At 53.6% G+C, this 19317-nt stretch overlaps 2 protein-coding genes across 3 annotated transcripts; both read right to left on the bottom strand.

Annotated features, from left to right (window-relative positions):
- CD300C (CD300c molecule) lies at positions 424 to 4270 on the bottom strand. Its single transcript, NM_001244303.1, has 4 exons — positions 3828 to 4270; positions 2951 to 3283; positions 1885 to 2029; positions 424 to 734 (listed from the first exon to the last, which is right to left on the bottom strand). The coding sequence occupies exons 1-4, from the start codon at positions 3886 to 3888 to the stop codon at positions 560 to 562; spliced, it is 714 nt and encodes a 237-aa protein (NP_001231232.1). The 5' UTR covers positions 3889 to 4270; the 3' UTR covers positions 424 to 559.
- LOC100514068 (CMRF35-like molecule 6) lies at positions 6185 to 15945 on the bottom strand. Of its 2 annotated transcripts, XM_003131230.4 has the most exons (4): positions 15681 to 15940; positions 12792 to 13148; positions 10433 to 10487; positions 6185 to 8263 (listed from the first exon to the last, which is right to left on the bottom strand). In XM_003131230.4, the coding sequence occupies exons 1-4, from the start codon at positions 15907 to 15909 to the stop codon at positions 8131 to 8133; spliced, it is 774 nt and encodes a 257-aa protein (XP_003131278.3). In that variant the 5' UTR covers positions 15910 to 15940; the 3' UTR covers positions 6185 to 8130. The 2 variants fall into 2 exon arrangements, with proteins under 2 accessions (XP_003131278.3, XP_013836238.1); XM_013980784.2 differs by lacking the exon at positions 10433 to 10487 and having other exon boundaries at positions 15681 to 15945.

The raw sequence follows: 19317 nt of genomic DNA, 5'->3' as shown, positions 1-19317 counted from the left end.
TAAAGAAAAACAGGACAAGACGGAGTTTTCAGCATAGAAGCAAAGAGGCAAGGAAAATATTGTAGAAACATGTCTCCCGACAGGTTTAGGATCTGGCGTGGCTGTGAGCTGTGGTGTAGGTCATAGAGGCGGCTCGGATCCCACGTTGCCGTGGCTGTGGTGTAGGCCGGCAGCTGTAGCTCCGATTGGACCCCTAGCCTGGGAACCTCCACTTGCCGCAGGTGTGGTCCTAAAAAGGAATATATATATATATATATACACATCTCCTGAAAATACCTATGAGCACATATGGCAAAACCATGAAGAAGAAAAGACGATGATAAATGCAAAATTGAGAGTTAGAGAAGGAGCTTAGGACTTCAAGCATTTAAATGATGTTTACTCCTTAAGGCGCAAGGTACATACTCAACTGTTGAAGGGTACTCCTGGTTTAAAGAGTAGGCATTTATTAGGCATATTCTTTTCTTTTTGTGATACTGTGCAAGAAAAAATTTCCAAAACCTTTTCAGAGTATTCTGAGGGAAACACAGACCGCGACCCTGAATTTTTCGGTCCGCGTTCACTTCCATCCAGCAGAGGGCGCTGTGTTCCCGGGCACGGGATCCATGGCCACGGACCTGCTCTCAGAGCTCCTCAGAGGCCTGTGGACCCAGAGGACCGCCCCGAGCATGCCCAGGAACAAGGGCACCTCCAGGAAGACCAGGAGCAGCAGGCGGATGCTGGGATGCTTGGATCTGTGGGGGACAAGATGACAGTGAGCGGCGACCTCAGGAGGAGCTTGGTACCCTCCACTTTGCCCCCAACCCCTGTGCCCAGGTCCCAAGGCCAGGACAGTCCACAGCAAGATCAACTCTGGTCGGGGCAGCCGCACCCTCAGGACCTCTGCCCCCCTCTCCCTGCTTCATCGCCCTGGAGGATGAGGACCCTGGACACAAGGAAGGTCATGGCCAGTGGACTGATGCGAGGCAGACCCAGGGATCCAGGCCCTGACCCCAGAGGAGGATTTCTTCGTGAGCCTCCACGTTTGGGGGTTACCCTTTGTGGGGTACAGTCATCAATAATGGGGTCATTTGTTTTACATTTGCTCTCCTGGAGACAGCATTTCCCACGGGGAAAGAGACTCTTTGCTCTACTCATGGGGACAAACTGGTCCCCGCCTGGTGCCTCCAAAAGTCAAGGCAGCCCTTCAAAGTCCACCTGAGTTGATGGAATAAATGAATGACACCCCCCCACACACCCAGAGTTCTCTCCCTCCTCAGAGGCCTGGGTTCTTTAAGAAGATGACACTTCTGACCAGGGCCTGGGGGAGACAGGGGACGGGGTGCAGGGGCCCCCACAGCCCAGAGCGCTGCCTCCTGCCCTGCCAGGCTGGGATCCTGGAGGCTCCTTTGGTGGGGTGTTTGCAGTCACTCTTCCCTCCGCCTGGACCCCAGTTTCTGTAGGTGCCTGAATGGCTGGCTCCCCAAATGCCACAGCCAGCCCTCCCTGATTATTGGGTATTAAAGAGCAGCTCCAATCACAATATTTCTCCATAGTGTTTATCACAGAATGCCAGATTTATACCCTGACTGTGTGTTCATTTGTTCATGGTGTGAATTTTCCTTTAGATCACATCTTTTTTTTTTTTTTTTTTTTTTTTTTTGTCTTTTTAGGATCGCACCTGGGGCATATGGAGGTTCCCAGGCTACGGGTTGAAATGGAGCTCTAACAACTTTTGTCAGAGCGAGAACCTGTCCAGTGGCTATCAGCTGAAGAAGGATCTTCAGAGTTAGGTGCGGAATTGAGTGAAGGACTTGGAGGTGGGAGACACGAAGCCCTCTACCCTGATCCCTCACCCGGAAGACAAATCCCCCAGGTGCCAAGTCCTGGGATGCGGGCCCTTACCGAGGGTGTTGTCCGGGGTCCTGGGATGCAGGGCCCTTTCCAAGGTTGTTGGCCATGGTCTCCCGCTCAGACACGAAGCTCCAGGTGGTTGCTGGCAGGGTCGTGGGAGGCCCTGGCATGCTTGGGGGCCTGCTGGTGCCGAGGGCTGAGGGAGGAGCATATGTCAGGCCCTGTGCCTTTCCCTGGGGTCCCCACTCTCCATCACTGGTATGGCTCTGACTCATGCGGTCAAGGTCACTCAGGCCATCTGGACAGATGTGCTCTGTCCAGCAGCCACACTCAGGCCTGACCGCACCCTGGACCCCCCTCTCCGGCCCCTCTCCAAGGGCACCTGGCCAGGTGGGCGTTTCAGGTGCAGAGTCGAGAGAAAGAGGAAAAGGTAGGGCCCACCTTGGGGGTGGGGGGCAGGGCGATGTCCCCCAGAGGGACATGGGAAGCCCCACTCTGGGGTGGGGGGCTCTTTCTGTGCTTTCCTTGAGGTTTCGTGAAGCCTCCAGAAACACAAGAGGTCCTTTTAGAAAAGTCTGGGGTCATTGGTGCCCTGAGGGCCAGCACAGAGCAGGGCGTCTCCTGGGAGCTGGCAGCTGGGGCTGCGGTGCAGAGGCCCAGTGCAGGGCTGGGCTCTGGAGGAGGCCCCGCCAGGCTGCAGGGTGAGGCCCATCTCCTGTCCCCAGGGCCCCGGGCTCATGTCAGCCTGAGTGTCATGGGGCCTTGGGAGGAGCCCAGCAAACCCTGTGGTAGACACCTGCTGGGTAGGTCAGACCTGGCCCAGGTCCAGAAAGAGACACCAGGTCCCCTTCAGAGTGGAGGTCCCCTCGTGAGGACAGCAAGGGACATAGATCCCAGAGGCAGGACACTGCAGCCTGCACAGTGCCAGGGTGCGGGTGCAGGACAGGCCCCACTGGGAGAAGGAGATGTGTGTGCAGACGCACCCTCAGACACGCCCCATGGCCCCGGCCACTGGCCACCCCTCCCCACCAGCTCGGCCCAGTCTTTCTGTGCCACTTCTTTCCTGAGAGTCGGGGGGACCTGGTGCTGGGTGTGAGGGGAGGGGTGCGGGGCTCACCTGGAAACACAACCACCTCCACCTCATGGGTGGGGTCAACTGAAAATTGTGCAGTGATCCCGCAACAGTACGTCCCTGCATCCTCCTCTGTGAGCCTCTCCAAGGTCACTGTGAAGGTGAGGTTGGCAGGATCGTCCCTGATGGACACGCGGCCTCTCCTCACTTCTCTCGCTGACTCCGTGGTCTCCACAATGTGCTTCCACGAGAGGAAGCATGGGGATTTGTCCCAATATTTCTTATCGTCGATGTATTCCTCCTCGTACCGACACTGCACGCTCAGGGATCCCCCCTTGGTGCCCATCGCAGTTGGGGGGCCACTCAGGGACAAACAGCCTGGAAGACACAGCGAGTCCAGCTCCTCACCAGGTGGGTCTGGGTCGGGGGAGCCCTGGGGCTGAGGGTCCCTCAAGGGTCCTTGGGGTCTGAGGAGGCCAAGGCTACAGGCAGGCCTTTCCTCAGCTCCAGGGGAGGATGGTGGGGGGGGAACAGCTCCCCCTCACAGAGGAGAGGGTGTCCGTGGAGTCAGGAAGGGCCCAGGATGGGGACACTCTGTGTGTGTGTGTGTGTGTGTGTGTGTGTGTGTGTGGTGCCCCAAGATGGCATCTCTGACTGTGACAGTTGGGGTGGGACCATCATAGGTGCCCCCTGCAGCTGCTCTGTCCAGCACAGTGAACAAGACTCACCTGCTTTGTGCCCTGAATCCTCGTGGGCCCTGCTGAGGCAGGTGCTGGCTCCTTCTGGGAGCTTCTCAGCCTCCTCTCCCTGCCCCCACCACTGCCCCCTCTCCCTCTCCCACCTCCCCTCCCTCCCTCCCTCCCTCCTCCCCACTGCCACCCCCTGCCCCATCCGCTCTCCCAGAAAGGGCTGAGCCCCTCACCTGGGACCCGGAGAAGCAGCAGAGCTGAAGGCAGCCACACGGCCCCCACCCTCGGGGTCATCTCTCCAGCACGGATGTCCCCTGCAGCAGTGCCAGACCCTGGAAGGGGACAAGGTCGAGCCTCCTCAGAGGATTCACCCCAAGTCCTCACTTCTGCTTTTCTGGGGCTCTGTGCGTCCTTGTCCAGCCCGAGTCAGGTCGGATGAGCAGGCAGGAAGGTGGCCAGGGCCCGGGAAGCTTCGGGAGAGAAGCAGCTCGGTGGGGCCAGGTCCTGGGACCTGGAGCCCTGGGCTTCTCTCAATCCAGTGAATGGACACGACCAAGGTCACCGTGTTGGGGAGGAGCCGTCCCCTCCCCAGAGCCCATGGCAGCTGCTCTCTTTCTCCCAGGGGCCCCCGCACAGCAGGGCCAAGCTGGGTTCCTTTCCCTGGCCCCGCCCTCTGTGATATGTCACTTCCTTAGGGTCAGGATGCACAATCCCCAGAGTAGGTGCCACCCTCATCCTTCCTCTCTGGCCTTGGTGGTGACCCCAGAGGGTCTGTGTCCCCTCAGACTGCAGCTCCAGGCACCCACGAGAGCTCTGCCCCTGTGGGACCCCCAGCTCTTCTTCTGGTCACACAAGTTGGCACCATGACCTCAGATGCCTCCACAAGTCCCATCTGGGTTCTGGGTATGCATCCCATAGGCTTTGATTTCCCGGATGCCCCAGACTAGAAGCACAGCAGCTCCACCCGGCCTCTGCTTATGTCACTTTTGACTCTTCCTTCTTCTTCTTCTTCTTTTATTTTTTATTTTTGGCTTTCTAGGGCCACACCCGAGGCACATGGAAGTTCCCAGGCGAGGGGTCAAATCGGAGCTATAGCCAACGGCCTACACCACAGCCACAGCAACGCCGGATCTGAGCCAAACTGGCGACCCACACCACAGCTCACGGCAATGCCAGATCCTTAACCCACTGAGCAAGGCCAGGGATCAAACCTGCAACGTCATGGTTCCTAGTTGGATTCATTTCTACTGCACCACGACGGGAACTCCCCAAAACATGCAATTATTCTTCTGAAAGTTTGCTTGATTTTTTGGGTGGGAGGGATTTTTCATTTATAAATCAAAGAGTACATCAGAGTTCCCTGGTGGCTTAGGGGAGGTTAAGGAGCCGACTTGTCACTGCTGTGGCTCAGGTTCGATCCCTGGCCCCGGAACTTCCACATGGAGAAGACACTCCCCCCAAAATAAGAGTACATATATTCCTCTCTTCCTCCCAGCTACCCTTCTCACAGAGCAGAGAATAAACACACTGACAGAAGCATCTTATAAGCGATGGTTATCAGGATCTGAGCCCAGATTTCTCTGGCACAACTGTCCACATGTCTTTCCACCAGACAGTGATTTGAAGGGCAGAGAGGGGCCCACAGCCAGCCAAAGGGAGAAGCACAATCTTTGGAGTAGAAATAGAATTAGGGGTTTGTCAGGCAGCTGGTGGCCATGGTGACCTAGACTGAGAAACTTGATGGGAACCACAGTTTCCCACGTCAGCTCCACTCACTGTGACCTGTCCCTTCTCTCTCACTTCCCCAGAGCATCTTCCTTTCCAGAACACACTTCTTGCGGGAGTTCCCTGGTGACCTAGTGGGTTAAGGACCCAGTGTCATCACTGCTGTGGCTCAGGGTACTGCTGTGGCGAGGGTTCGATCCCTGGCCTGGGAATTTCCGCATGCCGGGGGATGTGACCCCCAAAAAAAATTTTTTTTTTTTGGTCTTTTTAGGGCTGCATCTGCAGCATATGGAGCTTCCCAGACTAGGGGTTGAATTGGAGCTGTAGCAAGGCCAGGAATCAAACCTGCATCCTCATGGATACTAGTCAGGCTCATTAACCCATGAGCCACTAAAATTATTGACCTAAAAACAGTTTCTGCCAGGTCCTGGCTGTGCTGAGAGGTTGGAAGATCCAAAAGACAGACAGTGCGATGACAACAATAATTTAGGAAATGTACTCGGCTTTGGGTGTGAGTTCCTGCTGTAATCGTTACTTGATGTGTTAACCTGCCTGGTCATGGGACACCCAGAGTAAACATTATTTCTGGGAATTCCTGTCATGGCTCAGTGGTTAACAAATCCGATTAGGAACCATGAGGTTGCGGGTTCAATCCCTGGCCTTGCTCGGTGGGTTAAGTATCTGGCGTTGTGGTGAGCTGTGGTATAGGCCACAGACGTGACTCGAATTCTGCATTGCTGTGGCTGTGGCCTAGACCGGCAGCTGTAGCTCCGAATCCAAGACCCCTAGCCTGGGAACCTCCATATGCCTCGGGTGTGTCCCTAAAAAGACAATAAATAAATAAATAAATGGAGAGATGTCAAAAGAGGTTATAAAAAATTGTGGTATATTTTATCATTATTTTAAAAATTAACGTGGTATACTTTAAGTACAAAAATTCACAAATCGATTTTTCGTTACACAAATGGCCGTAAAGTATAATTAATTGGGCTATCTAATGATCATTGGATTACAACTTAATTTACTGGTGGTTTGCTAGGAATATCCTTCCAACAGCTGCTTCCGGTGTTCCTGGGCCATAGGAGGGAGCATTGACAGTTCCAGGCTCTCGGAATGTGCCCAGCACGGGGCGCTGAGTCTCTCTAGTCCTGCCCCAGAGTCAGCGAATCCAGGAGAGCAGTTTGGGTGTTGCTTCTCAGTCAAGCGGAAGCCTGGGGCTAGAACTGGTACTTTTCCTGCCTGGTTCTACCCCCTCCCCAGGGAATGGGTCCTTAGGGCCTTGATCTCCTCCGGTCTGAACTGCCCACTGGGCTCCAGACCCCGCCTGCACCTTGGTCCCTGGCCCCTGACCCTGGCGTGTCTGAGTCCACGTCTGGTTTGCCCCAAGGAGACAAGGTGACCCCTTCTCAGACAGTGCAGACCGGCGAGTGGGATGGGGCTGTCAGACTTGGCTTGGAGAGGAAAGGCTGTCACGAGGCAATGGGTGTGATGTGAATACCTGTGGAGGCCGGGATCGGGATATTCAAATCACCAGAAAGGACCAGCAGCTGAGAAGTAAACCATCTTGTTAAAAGTAGAATTACTTGAATGTCCTTGAAGCAGTGAAGTAGTGAAGTTCGGCAAGTGGCCACTAGCGCCTCCTTCTGGTGCTTTGAAGAATTGCCACAGATATGCTCTGGTCGTTAGCTTCTGCTCTTACCTATGAGACCAGGAAAGAGAAATTCTTCTGTGCTTGAGTATCAGGTTGTGTCATCCATCCCCCCAAATGCCTCCAGACAGAGGGCTAGACCTCAAGGAAAGGCTCCAGCCCCTTGGAAAAAGGATATTTGGTCTTGGGTGAGATAGATTTGAGCTCAGGTTTGGACTCCTATTTTGGGTAGCAGTAGGGTGCGTGGCAAGAACAGACACCACAAAAAGAAAAATAAGGGGAATCCTCTAAGACTATGTCACCCACGGTGGGGACCTAAGAGTGCCAGGTGCAGAGACTCAAGGGCATTGGGGTGCCCAAGTGGTGAGACTCTGGGGAATGCACGGATGCCCATCCAGCTCGACCAAGTGAAGGGCTTTGTGTGCTCCCAGGCTGGGGCTTTGCTTCCCATCCATGGTGGAATTGGTTCTGGAGCTGGGGCGATGCTGAGCCTGCAGGTAATTTTAGGGGACCCAGGTGTGGAATTGAGAGGGCACAGACAGGACGGGGCTCCTCCTCCCCCGTGGGGTGCTCCATGGTCCAGATGCAGCCAGACACCCCCTCCTGGAAAGGCTTCCCGTTGACCTGTGGCTTGGAAACAGGAGGAGGGTCGTAATGAGGAAACCTGCTTCTGTACCAGACTCGCACCTCTCAGAGAGCAAGACGCTCTATTTCACCCGTGGGCTTTTTTGTTGGTTTGTTTTGGATTTGGCTGTTTGTTTGCTTTTTGGGCTGCACTCATGGAGTGCACGCAAGGGGAGGTTTGCACGCAAGGGGGTGGAATTGGAGCTACAGCTGCTGGTCTACACCACAGCCACAAGCAATGTGGGATCCGAGCTGTGTCTGTGACCTACATCACGCTCACGGCAGCGCCAGATCCTTAACCCACTGAGCGAGGCCAGGTATGAAACCTGCATCCTCATGGTTACTGGTCGGATTCATTTCCACCACAGCAAAACAGGTGACATTTTTTTAAGTTGTTCCCCCCCCCCCCGCAAGTCTCTGGTATTAAGGTGAAAAGAGACATAAGGTTCAGGATCAGATGTTCCTTCTTCTCTAGTCGGAGTGGCTGGTTCTCTGAGCAGGACGGTGCCGGGCAAGGGAGGAGCTGAAGGTCGTCTTGGTCAGGCTGGCTGTGTCTCCCCACAAATTGCTCCTTGAGGCCTGTGGACCCAGAGGACAGCACTGAGCATGCCCAGGAGCAGGGGCACCTTCAGGAAGACCAGGAGCAGGAAGTGGATGCTGCTGAGCTGGGACCTGGGGGGACAGGGTGACGGGCGGTGAGTTTCCGTTTCCACGGGAAGCCCAGGCCCTTCCCCCACCTTCCTTTGTGCTCTGGTCCTGGAGCCTCAAAACTCAACATCAGGGTCAAACGTGGTTGGTACCAAGGCCAGACTGCCCCAGGCTGAGGGCCACAGACATCTCTCCTTCAGCTCAAGAATCAACATTGAGGGTCAGGAGCCCGCAGAGCCGGGAGGAATGGAGAACAAGAGAGACATGAACCGGAAGCTGTGTGTTGATCCCTCAGCCATCAACCCTTCCCTGAACTTGGTGGGACCAACTTCGAGGATGAAAAGTCCCCTTGGAACCACTCCTCCCTCAAATTTTTTTTTTTTTTTTGTCTTTTTAGGGCTGCACCCGGGGCATATGGAAGTTCCCAGGCTAGGAATTGAATCGGAGATGTAGCTGCTGGCCTATGTCCCAGCCACTGCAACACCAGATCCAAGCTGTGTCTGCGACCTACATCACAGCATGGCTGGATCCTTAACCCACTGAGGGAAGCCAGGGATTGAACCTGAATCCTCATGGATACTAGCCAGGCTCATTATCACTGAGTCACAACAGGAACGCCATTAAATCTTCCCTCATCCTTAAATATCATCATGGGAGCAGGTCTTCTGCTCAATAGGTTCAACCATCTCAGCCCAGGGAGTGACCTCTCCAAGCTCCCCTCACCCCCTAGGTCCTAGGACCTACCTTCACTCGCCTGCCTCACAAGTGCTGCGTCTCTTTCCATACTGAGACTTAGTTTACTCTCGCTGCCTCCCCAGCCTCTGCCTGGCTCTCAGCCTAAGTGTTGGGCTGATCCCTTCCCGGGTCCTCCTGAAGATTACGTCAGGCCCCTGGGCCAAACCCTGCATCCACTTTGCCCATGTGATCTCCTGGCAGCTGTGGACCGTCTTGAACCCACCAATGGTTCCCACTGCAGCTCCCACATCCCTGGCCTCAGGGCTGTCTCGGGCTCTTGGGATGGGCACGGCTTGATGAGCAGAGCAGGCCAGACCTGCCACAGAGTTCATACCCCCACGAGTGACCCTCAGCCTGGACACTCTTCCTCCAGATTCTTGCTTGGTGAACTCACCCACTTCTTTCAGGTCTCAGCTCAAGCGTCACTTTGTTTGAGAGACCTTCCCTCTATGAAAATAGCAAACCCCGCCATCTTCTCCCACTGCGAGGATGGACGTGTGTGGACCACGACCCTGCGTCCTCATCACGCAGTGGGACAGTTTCTATACAGGGATGCCCTGTGCAGTCTCTCTGGGGGCGTCCCGTGGGACTGAGCTCAGTTGCTATGGTGATACCTTTTTTTTTTTTTGGACACTCCCTTGGCATATGGCACTTCCTGGGCCAGAGATCGAACCTGCACCGCAGCCGTGACAACACCGGATCCTTAACCCATTGTACCACGGAGGGAACTCCTGTCCACTATGCCGGCTTTTCTTGCTTCCCCGCTCCCTCACCACACTTCCTGGGCTCACCTCTTGGTAACTAACTGTGCCTGAGCCCTTAGGGTCTGATTCCGAGGAAGCTCAAACTAAGACGGTCACTTTGTTATTTGCTTCCACTGAGCACCTGGACAGGCTTCATGATGCCCCACCAGCTTCCCACACACCCTCTCACCTGATCCTTACGCACCTGCTTAGTTTTCCTCCATAGTAGTTCTTATTAATGGACATTTCCTCTATCATTATCTAGCTATTCATCTAGCTATCCAACTATCGATCTATCAACTACCTATCCATCTGCCTCTATTATCTATCTATCCATCTTATCACATTCTAATCAACTAGTATCTATTCCTAGGTATGTCTGTATGTATATAATATATATCAGCCATCCATATCTATCTATTCATCCTATCACAGATCGCTGTCAACTATCATCTATTCTTATATATGTATGTATCAATCAGCCAGCTTCTTATCCATCTTGCCATTGTCCAAATCTACCCATTTGAAAGAAATTCCCTTGAGAGCAAAGCTTGCCTGCTTCTTCATGGTCAGTCACATCGCCAGTCTTTGGATCCGTTCCTGGCACACAGCAAGTCAATTCGGTATTTGTGGAGTGGTGACTAATTAGGGAAGCCTGTGTGTGGGAAGCCTTCCCCTTGGGAAGAAGCCGTGAAGATGGGAGGAGACACCTTACCCTTGCTGTCGGCTGAGTGGCTCAGGCATCCCCGTAGAGCTATTGCTGCTGGAGGCTGTGGTGGAGGGTGGAGGGGAAGGATGGTGAAGGGTGAAGAATGGAGGTGGACAGTCCGAGACGCTCCCCAGCCAGCCACCTGTCACCTGCGTGGCTCTGACTTCACGAAACAGAGGGATCTGGGGGAAGGGGCTCGACAGATGCTCTGGGATCATCATCTCCCCATAGGCAGACCCAGCACGACCAGCGCAAAGGTCTGTCTCCATCCAACCCCATCCCCATCTGCTCTGCAGCCGGGTGGACACTTTACAAACCAGGACTAGAGAACCATCGCCTCCTGCCATTCAGCATTTTGGTGTTCCTTGCCTCGCTGAAAATGGCACCGGAGTCAGATCTCAGGTCCCAGTTAGTGCATCCACGCCTCCGCCTGGCCACCCTGGCAGAAGACTGCACAGGTTGAGTCAGAGAGGTCTGGAAGCAAGGGTGCCTGACACCGCTGACGGCTGGAGAGTGCCACCTGCCCCAGCCAGGGAAGATGGGTGGAAGCTGCCCTCTGGAAAGTGGGGCCCCCCATCTCCTTAGCCTACCCAGCTCCTCAGACATTGGCAACTTCACCCACATTCCCCCAGGAAGGAAACTGGAGAATCCTCACCAGCTCAGTGGCCAATCAGGAGAAAGGATGTACAGATACAGATACTTGGGGATCCAGAGGAAAATGGCTGAGTTTCTGGGCAGCCGCAGGAAGGCAAGGCTTCTCCCCCAGCGCCACCCCCCCCCCCAGAAGCCTATTCCTCAGCTTGAGGCTCAGAGCCAGTCTCTTGAGGCCATGTTCTTTTTTTTTTTTTTTTTTTTTGGCTTTTTTTAGGGATGCACCTGCAGCATATGGAGTTTCCCAGGCTAGGTGTCGAATAGGACCTGTAGCCACTGGCCTATGCCACAGCCACAGCAATGCCAGATCTGAGCTGCGTCTGTGACCTACACCACAGCTCACAGCAACACCAAATCCTTAACCCACTGACCAAGGCGAGGGATTGAACCTGCATCCTCATGGATGCTAGTCAGATTCATTTCTGCTGAACCAGGACAGGAACTCCCTTAGGGACACGTTCTTAAATACACAGAGACAAGACTTTTGAAGAAAACCTCCAGCGAGAAAAATCAACTCAAAGGGAAAAAAGAAACTCAGAGGAAGCTGAGACAAAGCAGAAGGAAAAAAAAAAAGAGTATCCTTAGATTGAAAAGGAGAAACGCAGCCCTCATGAAATAAGAACAAGCTTATTTTAAGAAAGAAAAAAGAAAAGAAAACAGGAAAGAAAGAAAGAAAGAAAGAAAGAAAGAAAGAAAGAAAGAAAGAAAGAAAGAAAGAAAGAAAGAAAGAAAGAGAAAGACTTACAAAAGATGAAGAAAGAGAATTTGAAAAGAAAAATATCATGTTAGAAGCATCCCAGCCCGCTTCTGCCTTGTCGGGTCCAGGGGTCTATGGGCTCCCTCCTGCCTGGTCAGGAGTCCAGAGGGAGAAGGAGCAGAAGCAGAGGGAGGCTGGGGGGCCAGAGAGGATGGCAGACAGAGATATACACAGAGACACAGACAGAGGGTTGAGGACTCCCTCTCGGGCTTTCTAGCAAGGCCCCTTGGCCCACAGCCCAGTGGTCAGGGCCTCCAGAAAAGGCAGGAAATGGGTTTTTCCCAGGTCCAGCACAGCTGTCTGAGGCTGAGCAAAACCCCAGGGCGAGGGGAGGAGTTGAGACTGGGGCCCAGGGTTTCCGGAGCAGGGATCACCCAGGCAGATGGGTGAGGCTGACCACCTGGGCCATCTCTGAGCCTGGACCATCTCAGGGCTCCTGGGGGAGGCCCTGGGCCCTGAGTTGCTGAGAGGCCTTGATCCCGAGAGCTCAAAGCCAAGGGCGAGTGAGAAGGGATCCCCTTAAAGTGGACCCCCAGCCCCCCACCCCCAGCCCTGTAAGGGGAGGAAGGTGACAAGCGTGCCTCCATCCTGATGGGTCCCATGGCACAGGGCCCTCCCCTCCCCCACAGACATGGTCAGCCCCCGGGGGCGGTGGCAGGAACCTGGGAGTCACACACCCTCTCAGTCACTAACACCCCCACACCTTGCTCTGCCACACTCACACACCTGACACACACGCACTCCCACATTTTCAGCCACCCCTTCCTCACACGCTCACACTCTGACACACTCACACACACACCCGCTCACACACTCACATCACACACTTGATCCTGAATCTCTGACACACAAATGCCAGGCCCCGGCCTCCTCTCCTGGGTCCAGATCTCCTTGGATGCTGGAGGAGATGAGCTCAGAGTCCTCCACCGTTGGTACCGGAGGAGACGAGGGCCTTACCTGGGGGAACAATCACCTGAACCTGGAAAAAGGGATCAGGCAGGAAGCCAAGGAGTCCTTCTTCCTGCAGGATCGTGGCAACCCCACACCTGTATTTTCCTGCATCCTGTGCAGTGAGGTTCTCCAAGGTCACGGTGAAGGTGAGGTCCTCGGGACGGTCCACGATGGACACTCGGCCGCTCCTCACCTCCACATTGGCTCCTCTGGTCTCCACAGCCTGGTGCCAAATTAGCAAGCAGGGTTGTCTGCACCAGTATTTGTCAAACTCCTTGTATTCCTCCTTGTACCGACACTGCACACTCAGGGATCCCCCCACGGCGCCCGACACAGTGCTGGGGCCGCTCAGACACAAAGAGCCTAGAAGACACAAGCAGTCTTGTTTTCACCCTGAAGATCCTGGGCCAGCTGGGCCCCAGGGGTCAGGCCCTCTGGAAGCCCGGACGTCACCCTGAGGCTGGAGGCAGGAAGGTTCAGGAGCCAGGGAGGTAGGGGCTCTTTGCAGACACAAGGGGGAATCAAGGGAGACACCTGGTGTGGAATTCTGGGACTCCAGAGGTCATGCCCAGCTAGGCTGTGCTCAGGAAACCTGTCGTGTTGGAGAGAAAGACTTTGGGGGCTCCAGGCAGGTTCCGGGTCCCTAGAAGTGTCAGTTCTGAGGAGAGACACCTGTTCCCAAGAACTGAATGAAGCCACTGAGTACACTCTGAATAAGTGGATGGATGTACGTATGAATGGATGGGTGGTTGGATCGATGGATGGATGGAAGGATAAACGCGTGAGTGGATGGATGTTCGGATGAACTAGGAAACAGAAAATAAGAACAGAAACCAGGACTTCCCACTGTGGCGCCGCCGAAACAAATCTGCCTAGGAACCTTGAGGTTTCTTATTCAATCCCTTGCCTGGCTCAGTGGGTTAAGGATCCTACCTACCTATCATCTATTTGTCTGTCCATTTGTCCACTCATCCATCCATCCTGCCCTCCCTCCAGCCATTCAGCCAAAACGTTGTCATCCACAGATTGTGAGGCCTTTGCTATTTAATTCTAAAGCTACAATTAAAAAACCATATCTTTTTGCTTCTTCATTTGCATTCTTGCATTTCTTTCACTTTATTGTCCAGCAAGTTCAAGCAGCCGGCTGACCTATATTCTATTTCAGGACGCTGTCTGCCTCTCCTATCACTATTCCCCAAAGCAGTGGTTCCCAACCAGCAGTGATATTCCTCTCTGTCCGGCCATCCGAGGCGGGTTGGGGCGGGGAGGCATCTGGCAATATTTGAAGACATTTTTGATGGTCACAATTGCAGGGGGGAGGGGGATGCGACCGGCCTCCAGTGGGTAGAGGCCGGGGATGCTGCTACACTTCCGACGTTGCACAGCTCAGCCCCCACCCCCAACATGCACAGCGCCATCCAGCGGCAAAGTCAACAGGGCTGAGGTTCGGGAACCTCAGCCGGAAAACCTCCAGACTCTGGCTTGGGGCTCCGCGGGCGTGGGCGCAGCAGCGCAGAGCCCTCTCTGTGCGGTTGCTGCTGTTCTGGGCACGCGCTGTTCATCCCGATTTTGAGGGCGGGGCGGGGCGGGGCGACCGCGGACTCAGCCTCCACTTTTGGTTGGCAGGGACCTACGACGGTCCTAGACCCGGGAGTTGCTTCCTCAGGTCTGGATCAAAAACCTTGTGAGGGACCCTCAGAGTTACCCCCGCAGCCTCCTTCTCCTCTGACACCCGGCCAGACCCTAACCCTGAACCAGCATGGGCATCCCCGTCCCCGACTCCAACGCTAGAGCTAGCTCCCTAACGTCGGCCCCCTCAAAAAACAAATAAACCAACCAAACCCAAACCAAAAAACCCAAAACAACAAAAACAAACAAAAAAACGTTGACTTTCTCTTTCCACCATCATTTACAAAAACTCTCAGACCAGGACCGACCACAGTGCCTCGCAATCTCACTTTCCAGGGCCCCATGCAGAACCCCCAGGGTCAGCCAGGGCCCCTACAATGGTCCTGCATCAGGGCCTCCAGATACATGAGCTGATATTCACAAGCGGGCTTAGTAGTCGTTGAGGTGGTATTTTATAAATACAGCAGTGACCTTGGAAATAAAATTTTTGTGGGGGGGCGGGGTGTTTTGAATCTTGGCTGTGTCTTTTGAGCTGATCTAGACTTAAATTATTTGCAGCTCTCTGAGTCTCAGTCTCTTGTTTGAATAAGGACTGAGATAAAGATTGGATTCGATAGCAGGGGAAAACCGTGTAATCCAGTGACAGTGCTTCATAATTACCGGATCCAGTCATCCAGTGATCTCCGATCAGGATTAGCTCACTGCTCCCCTGCCCCTCCTCTCTGGTGTATCCAGACAGTATTCCTGGTTTTGATAACGATGGGACTAATTTGACTCAAGTGGCCAGACTTATTTGGGCACTGTATGTGCCCACTGTGTGGGAAGCACTTTATATTTCTTTTCTTTTTTCTTTTTTTGGTCTTTTTGCCTTTTCTAAGGCCGCACCCGCGACATATGGAGGTTCCCAGGCTAGGGGTCTAATGGGAGCTGTAGCTGCCGGCCTATGCCAGAGCCACAGCAACGCCGGATCCTCAATCCACTGAGCAAGGCCAGGGATTGAACCTGCAACCTCATGGTTCCTAGTCAGATTTGTTAACCACTGAGCCATGATAGGAACTCCTTTTTTTTTTGTTTGTTTGTTTGTTTGTTTGTTATGTTTCATCCCTACCCCTTCTCAATAAGGAAATGTGATGAGCTGGGCTTTTTATATGCACACCTCATGCACTTTTTCCTTTCGCCTTTAGTTCTTCTTCCCAATCACCGCCCTTGCCTCACACCTGACCAGCCAGCATGGACCTCCCCACATCCAGGCCCAGCCCTGCTCACCTGGGACCCAGAGAAGCAGCAGAGCCGCCAGCAGCCGCATGGCCAGACCCCAGGGGGAGCTCTCCAGCGGCGGTGCGTCCAAAGGCTGGAGCCTCTTCATGCAGGATCCATGCACCCTCTCTCTCTCTCTCTTCTGCTTTTCTTGGCACTTTTCTGCTTCCTGCATCAGCCTCTTGGTGCTGTTTTCATGGTTGGTCAGAAAATGGGGGAAGCTGGGGCCTTGGGACATTATGTGGTCATATGATACCGATGCTGAAAACTTGCTGAAGTTTTTACCCTCACGCAGCGCATTTGAATGTGCAGTTCCCGTTTCCCTTCCCCGTGAAGGTCATGCCAGCTACTGGCCTTCACACGCGTCACCCACAGTGCGTGGCCTACCCGCCCTTCTCTAAAGCACCTCAGAGCCCAGACAGCCATGCCAGTCTGGGTTAATGTCCTTCCAGATTTTTCTGAGCAAGTTCTCGCCTTGGTAAAGAGCCTGTTTCCTGTGGCTGGTGCGAGCCCTCGGTGCGGTCAGGCATGACTTGGCCTTTCCTTCCCGGCTGTTTGCAGGGCCCAGTGCAAGATGAAAATGCCCTTACTCTGGAATTATTAAGAATTTCAGGGAGTTCCCGTCGTGGCTCAGTGGTTAACAAACCCGACTAGCATCCATGAGGTTGCAGGTTGGATCCCTGGCCTTGCTCAGTGGGTTAAGGACTCTGCATTGCCATGAGCTGTGGTGTAGGTAGAAGCTGTGGCTAGGACCCCGCATTGCTGTGGCTGTGGTGTAGGCCAGCAGCTACATCTCTGATTCGACCGCTAGCCGGGGAACCTCCATATGCCTCAGGTGTGACCTTAAGACGACAAAAAAAAAAAAAAGAAAGAAAGAAAGAATTTCAAGGAGTTCCCTGGTGGCTCAGTGGGTTAAGGATCCAACATTGTCACTGCTGTGGTACCGTTTTGATCCCTGGCCTTCGAACTTCTATATGTGACAAGTGTGGCCAAAAGAGAGAGAATTTCAGGATGGCAGCAAAGGAGCATTAAACCAAGCATGGAGCCCTTCTAAGTGTGGCTGGTGAGACCACACAGAGTGCAATCCACCCCGTGAAGCCATTCTGTCTTGGCCTTTGATGATGCAGATCGAGGGCAGCATAGAGGTCAATGAGGCTGCCGAAGACCCAATGGAGAGAAATTAGTCGGACCTGAGGTCAGAGAGAAACTCAGAGTGAAATGGGACCACAGAGGGTTTTGACCATAGGAGTGGCCTCTTTCCGAGTTTGTTTCCTTTTTTTTTTTATCCTGGGCTGCATCCAAGGCATATGAAAGTTCCCAGGCTAGGGGTTCAATCAGAGCTGTTGCTACCAGTCTACACCACAGCCACAGCAACGGGGGATCCGAGCTCACGGCAATGCCGGATCCTTAACCCACTGAGCGAGGCCAGGGATTGAACCCGCAACCTCGTGGTTCCTAGTTGGATTCGTTAACCACTGCGCCACAATGGGAACTCCTTTTTTTTTTTTTTTTTTTCTGATTGTAATATGCCATTGTGTGAATAAACCAAATCCCTCCATTCTATTGATGATGGGTGCTGGATTAGTGTCAAATTTTGGCCATTATGACTAGTGTTGCTCCGCCACTCTGGTCCATGCCTTTGGTCAACACCTAAAGAATTTAAAGGGACCCTCATTTCCTTTATCGGGAGGAAGCATTGTGCTGTAAAGCAGGCCAGGACAGGATTTGAAGAGAAGTGAAACCTCATCCAGGGTTAAATTCTTGGCCACAAGTGTTTCAGGACCCGTGCTTCCTGAGAGGGAAAAGTGAGGCCCTGAGACTTGGGCTGGGACCTCTGCCAACGCCCTGGACCACTAGATCCCCTCTCCCAGCACCCCCCCATCTCCCTGAACCCTCAGGATTGGCAGAAGGGGTCCAGCCCCTTCTTAGAAGATGGTGAGTCCCCACTCTGAGGGCTGTGAACATCTGGGAGGAAGCCAACCTCCAGGACACAATCACCCCCTAAGGATCTGCCCTCATTTCCCGTCCAGACCACCAGACCTATGCGGAGGTCAAGGGTTGGCACGGCCCCTGGGGATATGCTGGGCTAATGAGGGAGGAAACTAACTCCTGTGGGCAGGACCCAGAAGAGTCCCTGGGGGTGGCTCTCCAGGAACTAGGTGTGGATGGGGGTGGGGGGGATGCAACACTGACCTAGGAAGAGCCTGTCCACACAGACGGGTCACTCGCACACAAGACACAGGGACATCGTGCCCTTGCCAAGCCCGGGAGACTGGCACGCATGCACTGCTGGGGTGGCTCCTAGAAGCTTGGGAGCAATGAAGCCTCACACTACATTAAATAAACAGAACTGGCCATGGCAGAGGGTGAGAAGGGGTCAGAGGCTCAAAGTATCCAGCATGCTAAAATGGATATTATCTGACCCAAAAACGCACCAGATGCGTAGTATCCTTGGCAGTTCCAGGAGGGCACTCCTTTTACAAGGAAAGGAAGAAATAGGCTGGTGAGGAGACACGGGGAGTAGCCGTCCTTCCTGCGCTGGGTCTGTTAGGTTTGTCCCAGAAAAAACAAGACTTAGCTCTAAGCTCTCGCCCGGCTCCTGGAGAGACATGACTAAGACATGACTAAGTCTTCCACAAAATCATGTGACCCAACCTTAATGACTACCCCACTACCCAGAAGAATGTCTAAACTTCTGTTCATATGCTACTAACAATTCCCCCAAACTGACTGCTCTGTTCCTTTTCACCCTGTTTACACAAGAAATGGACAATCAGCTTCTGCACAGAAACCCCCTTTCTCGGCACCCACATATAACCTCTCTCCTCGAATGGCTGACTGCTGACCTCCTTTGTGTCATCCCGGCCGTACACCCCGCTAATGACGTCTTTTATGCATGAACTCCGGGCTCATGCTTTCAGCCGACCTTACAGGGTCCACTGTAGGTGATGCTGTTACCAGAAAGATGCTACCAGCATCCAGGTCCTTGTTCACGGAGCCGAAGAATGAACTTCTCGAGCATACAGGCAGCAAGCAAGCCAAGGTCTTTATTACCGGAAGGCAGATAGCTCCCAGCACAGACACTGGGAGGGGGAGGAAGAGTCCCCCTCTCTCTGTCTATGGAGGCTTCTATTTTTTCAGGACGGGGGGTACCATCGTGGGCTCCTGCTATCAGTTCTTCTCCCTACTGGCCTTGCCCAGTTTACCCAGATCAGGCCTCGTCCAACAGGGACTTCGGCCTTAGGGGATGCTCCTTAAGTGTTATGGTCCTTTTGCTCTTCTTTCCCCTAGACTTAGAGTCGCCACGCTTTGCATTCCTTTGGTAGCAATCAAATGCATAGGTCAGGGTTGATGTCCACCTTGATATAAAACAAATGTACTTTCAAGAGTTAATCTTCGCATGTGCCAGGCTGTTTGTCTTGATTCATTTTTACAAACCTGCAACCATGGACGTTAATCAGGACCATCTCGAGAAGCCCGTGTTCCTACACTAAGTACCTGCATTATGACTCTGCCTCAATGCTGTTCCATAACTGAGCTCCCTAGGGTCAGTGGGCTGATAGGATCTGGGACAGGAGTGGGCAGGGAAGCACCTGCTTGTCTGGGGCCAGGGGAGCTGAAGTAGGGGATCAGGTAGCAGGTTCTG

This window comes from Sus scrofa, chromosome 12 (genome assembly GCF_000003025.6).
Source record: "Sus scrofa isolate TJ Tabasco breed Duroc chromosome 12, Sscrofa11.1, whole genome shotgun sequence".
NCBI lineage: Eukaryota > Metazoa > Chordata > Mammalia > Artiodactyla > Suidae > Sus > Sus scrofa.
Note: the sequence above shows the minus strand (reverse complement) of the source record. Positions and strands in the feature narration are given on the sequence as shown.

Excerpts from the sequence above, each read along its gene's own strand:
- LOC100514068 (XM_003131230.4), bottom strand. The coding sequence starts at position 15,909 with ATGTCCCAAGGCCCCAGCTTCCCCCATTTTCTGACCAACCATGAAAAC. Across the intron at positions 13,149-15,680 it reads GCTGCTTCTCTGGGTCCCAG|GCTCTTTGTGTCTGAGCGGC; the intron begins GTGAGCAGGGCT and ends TGTGTCTTCTAG. Across the intron at positions 10,488-12,791 it reads TCAGGTGATTGTTCCCCCAG|CCTCCAGCAGCAATAGCTCT; the intron begins GTAAGGCCCTCG and ends CCTCCACCACAG.
- CD300C (NM_001244303.1), bottom strand. The coding sequence starts at position 3,888 with ATGACCCCGAGGGTGGGGGCCGTGTGGCTGCCTTCAGCTCTGCTGCTT. Across the intron at positions 3,284-3,827 it reads GCTGCTTCTCCGGGTCCCAG|GCTGTTTGTCCCTGAGTGGC; the intron begins GTGAGGGGCTCA and ends TGTGTCTTCCAG. Across the intron at positions 735-1,884 it reads GACCCCGGACAACACCCTCG|ATCCAAGCATCCCAGCATCC; the intron begins GTAAGGGCCCGC and ends TGTCCCCCACAG.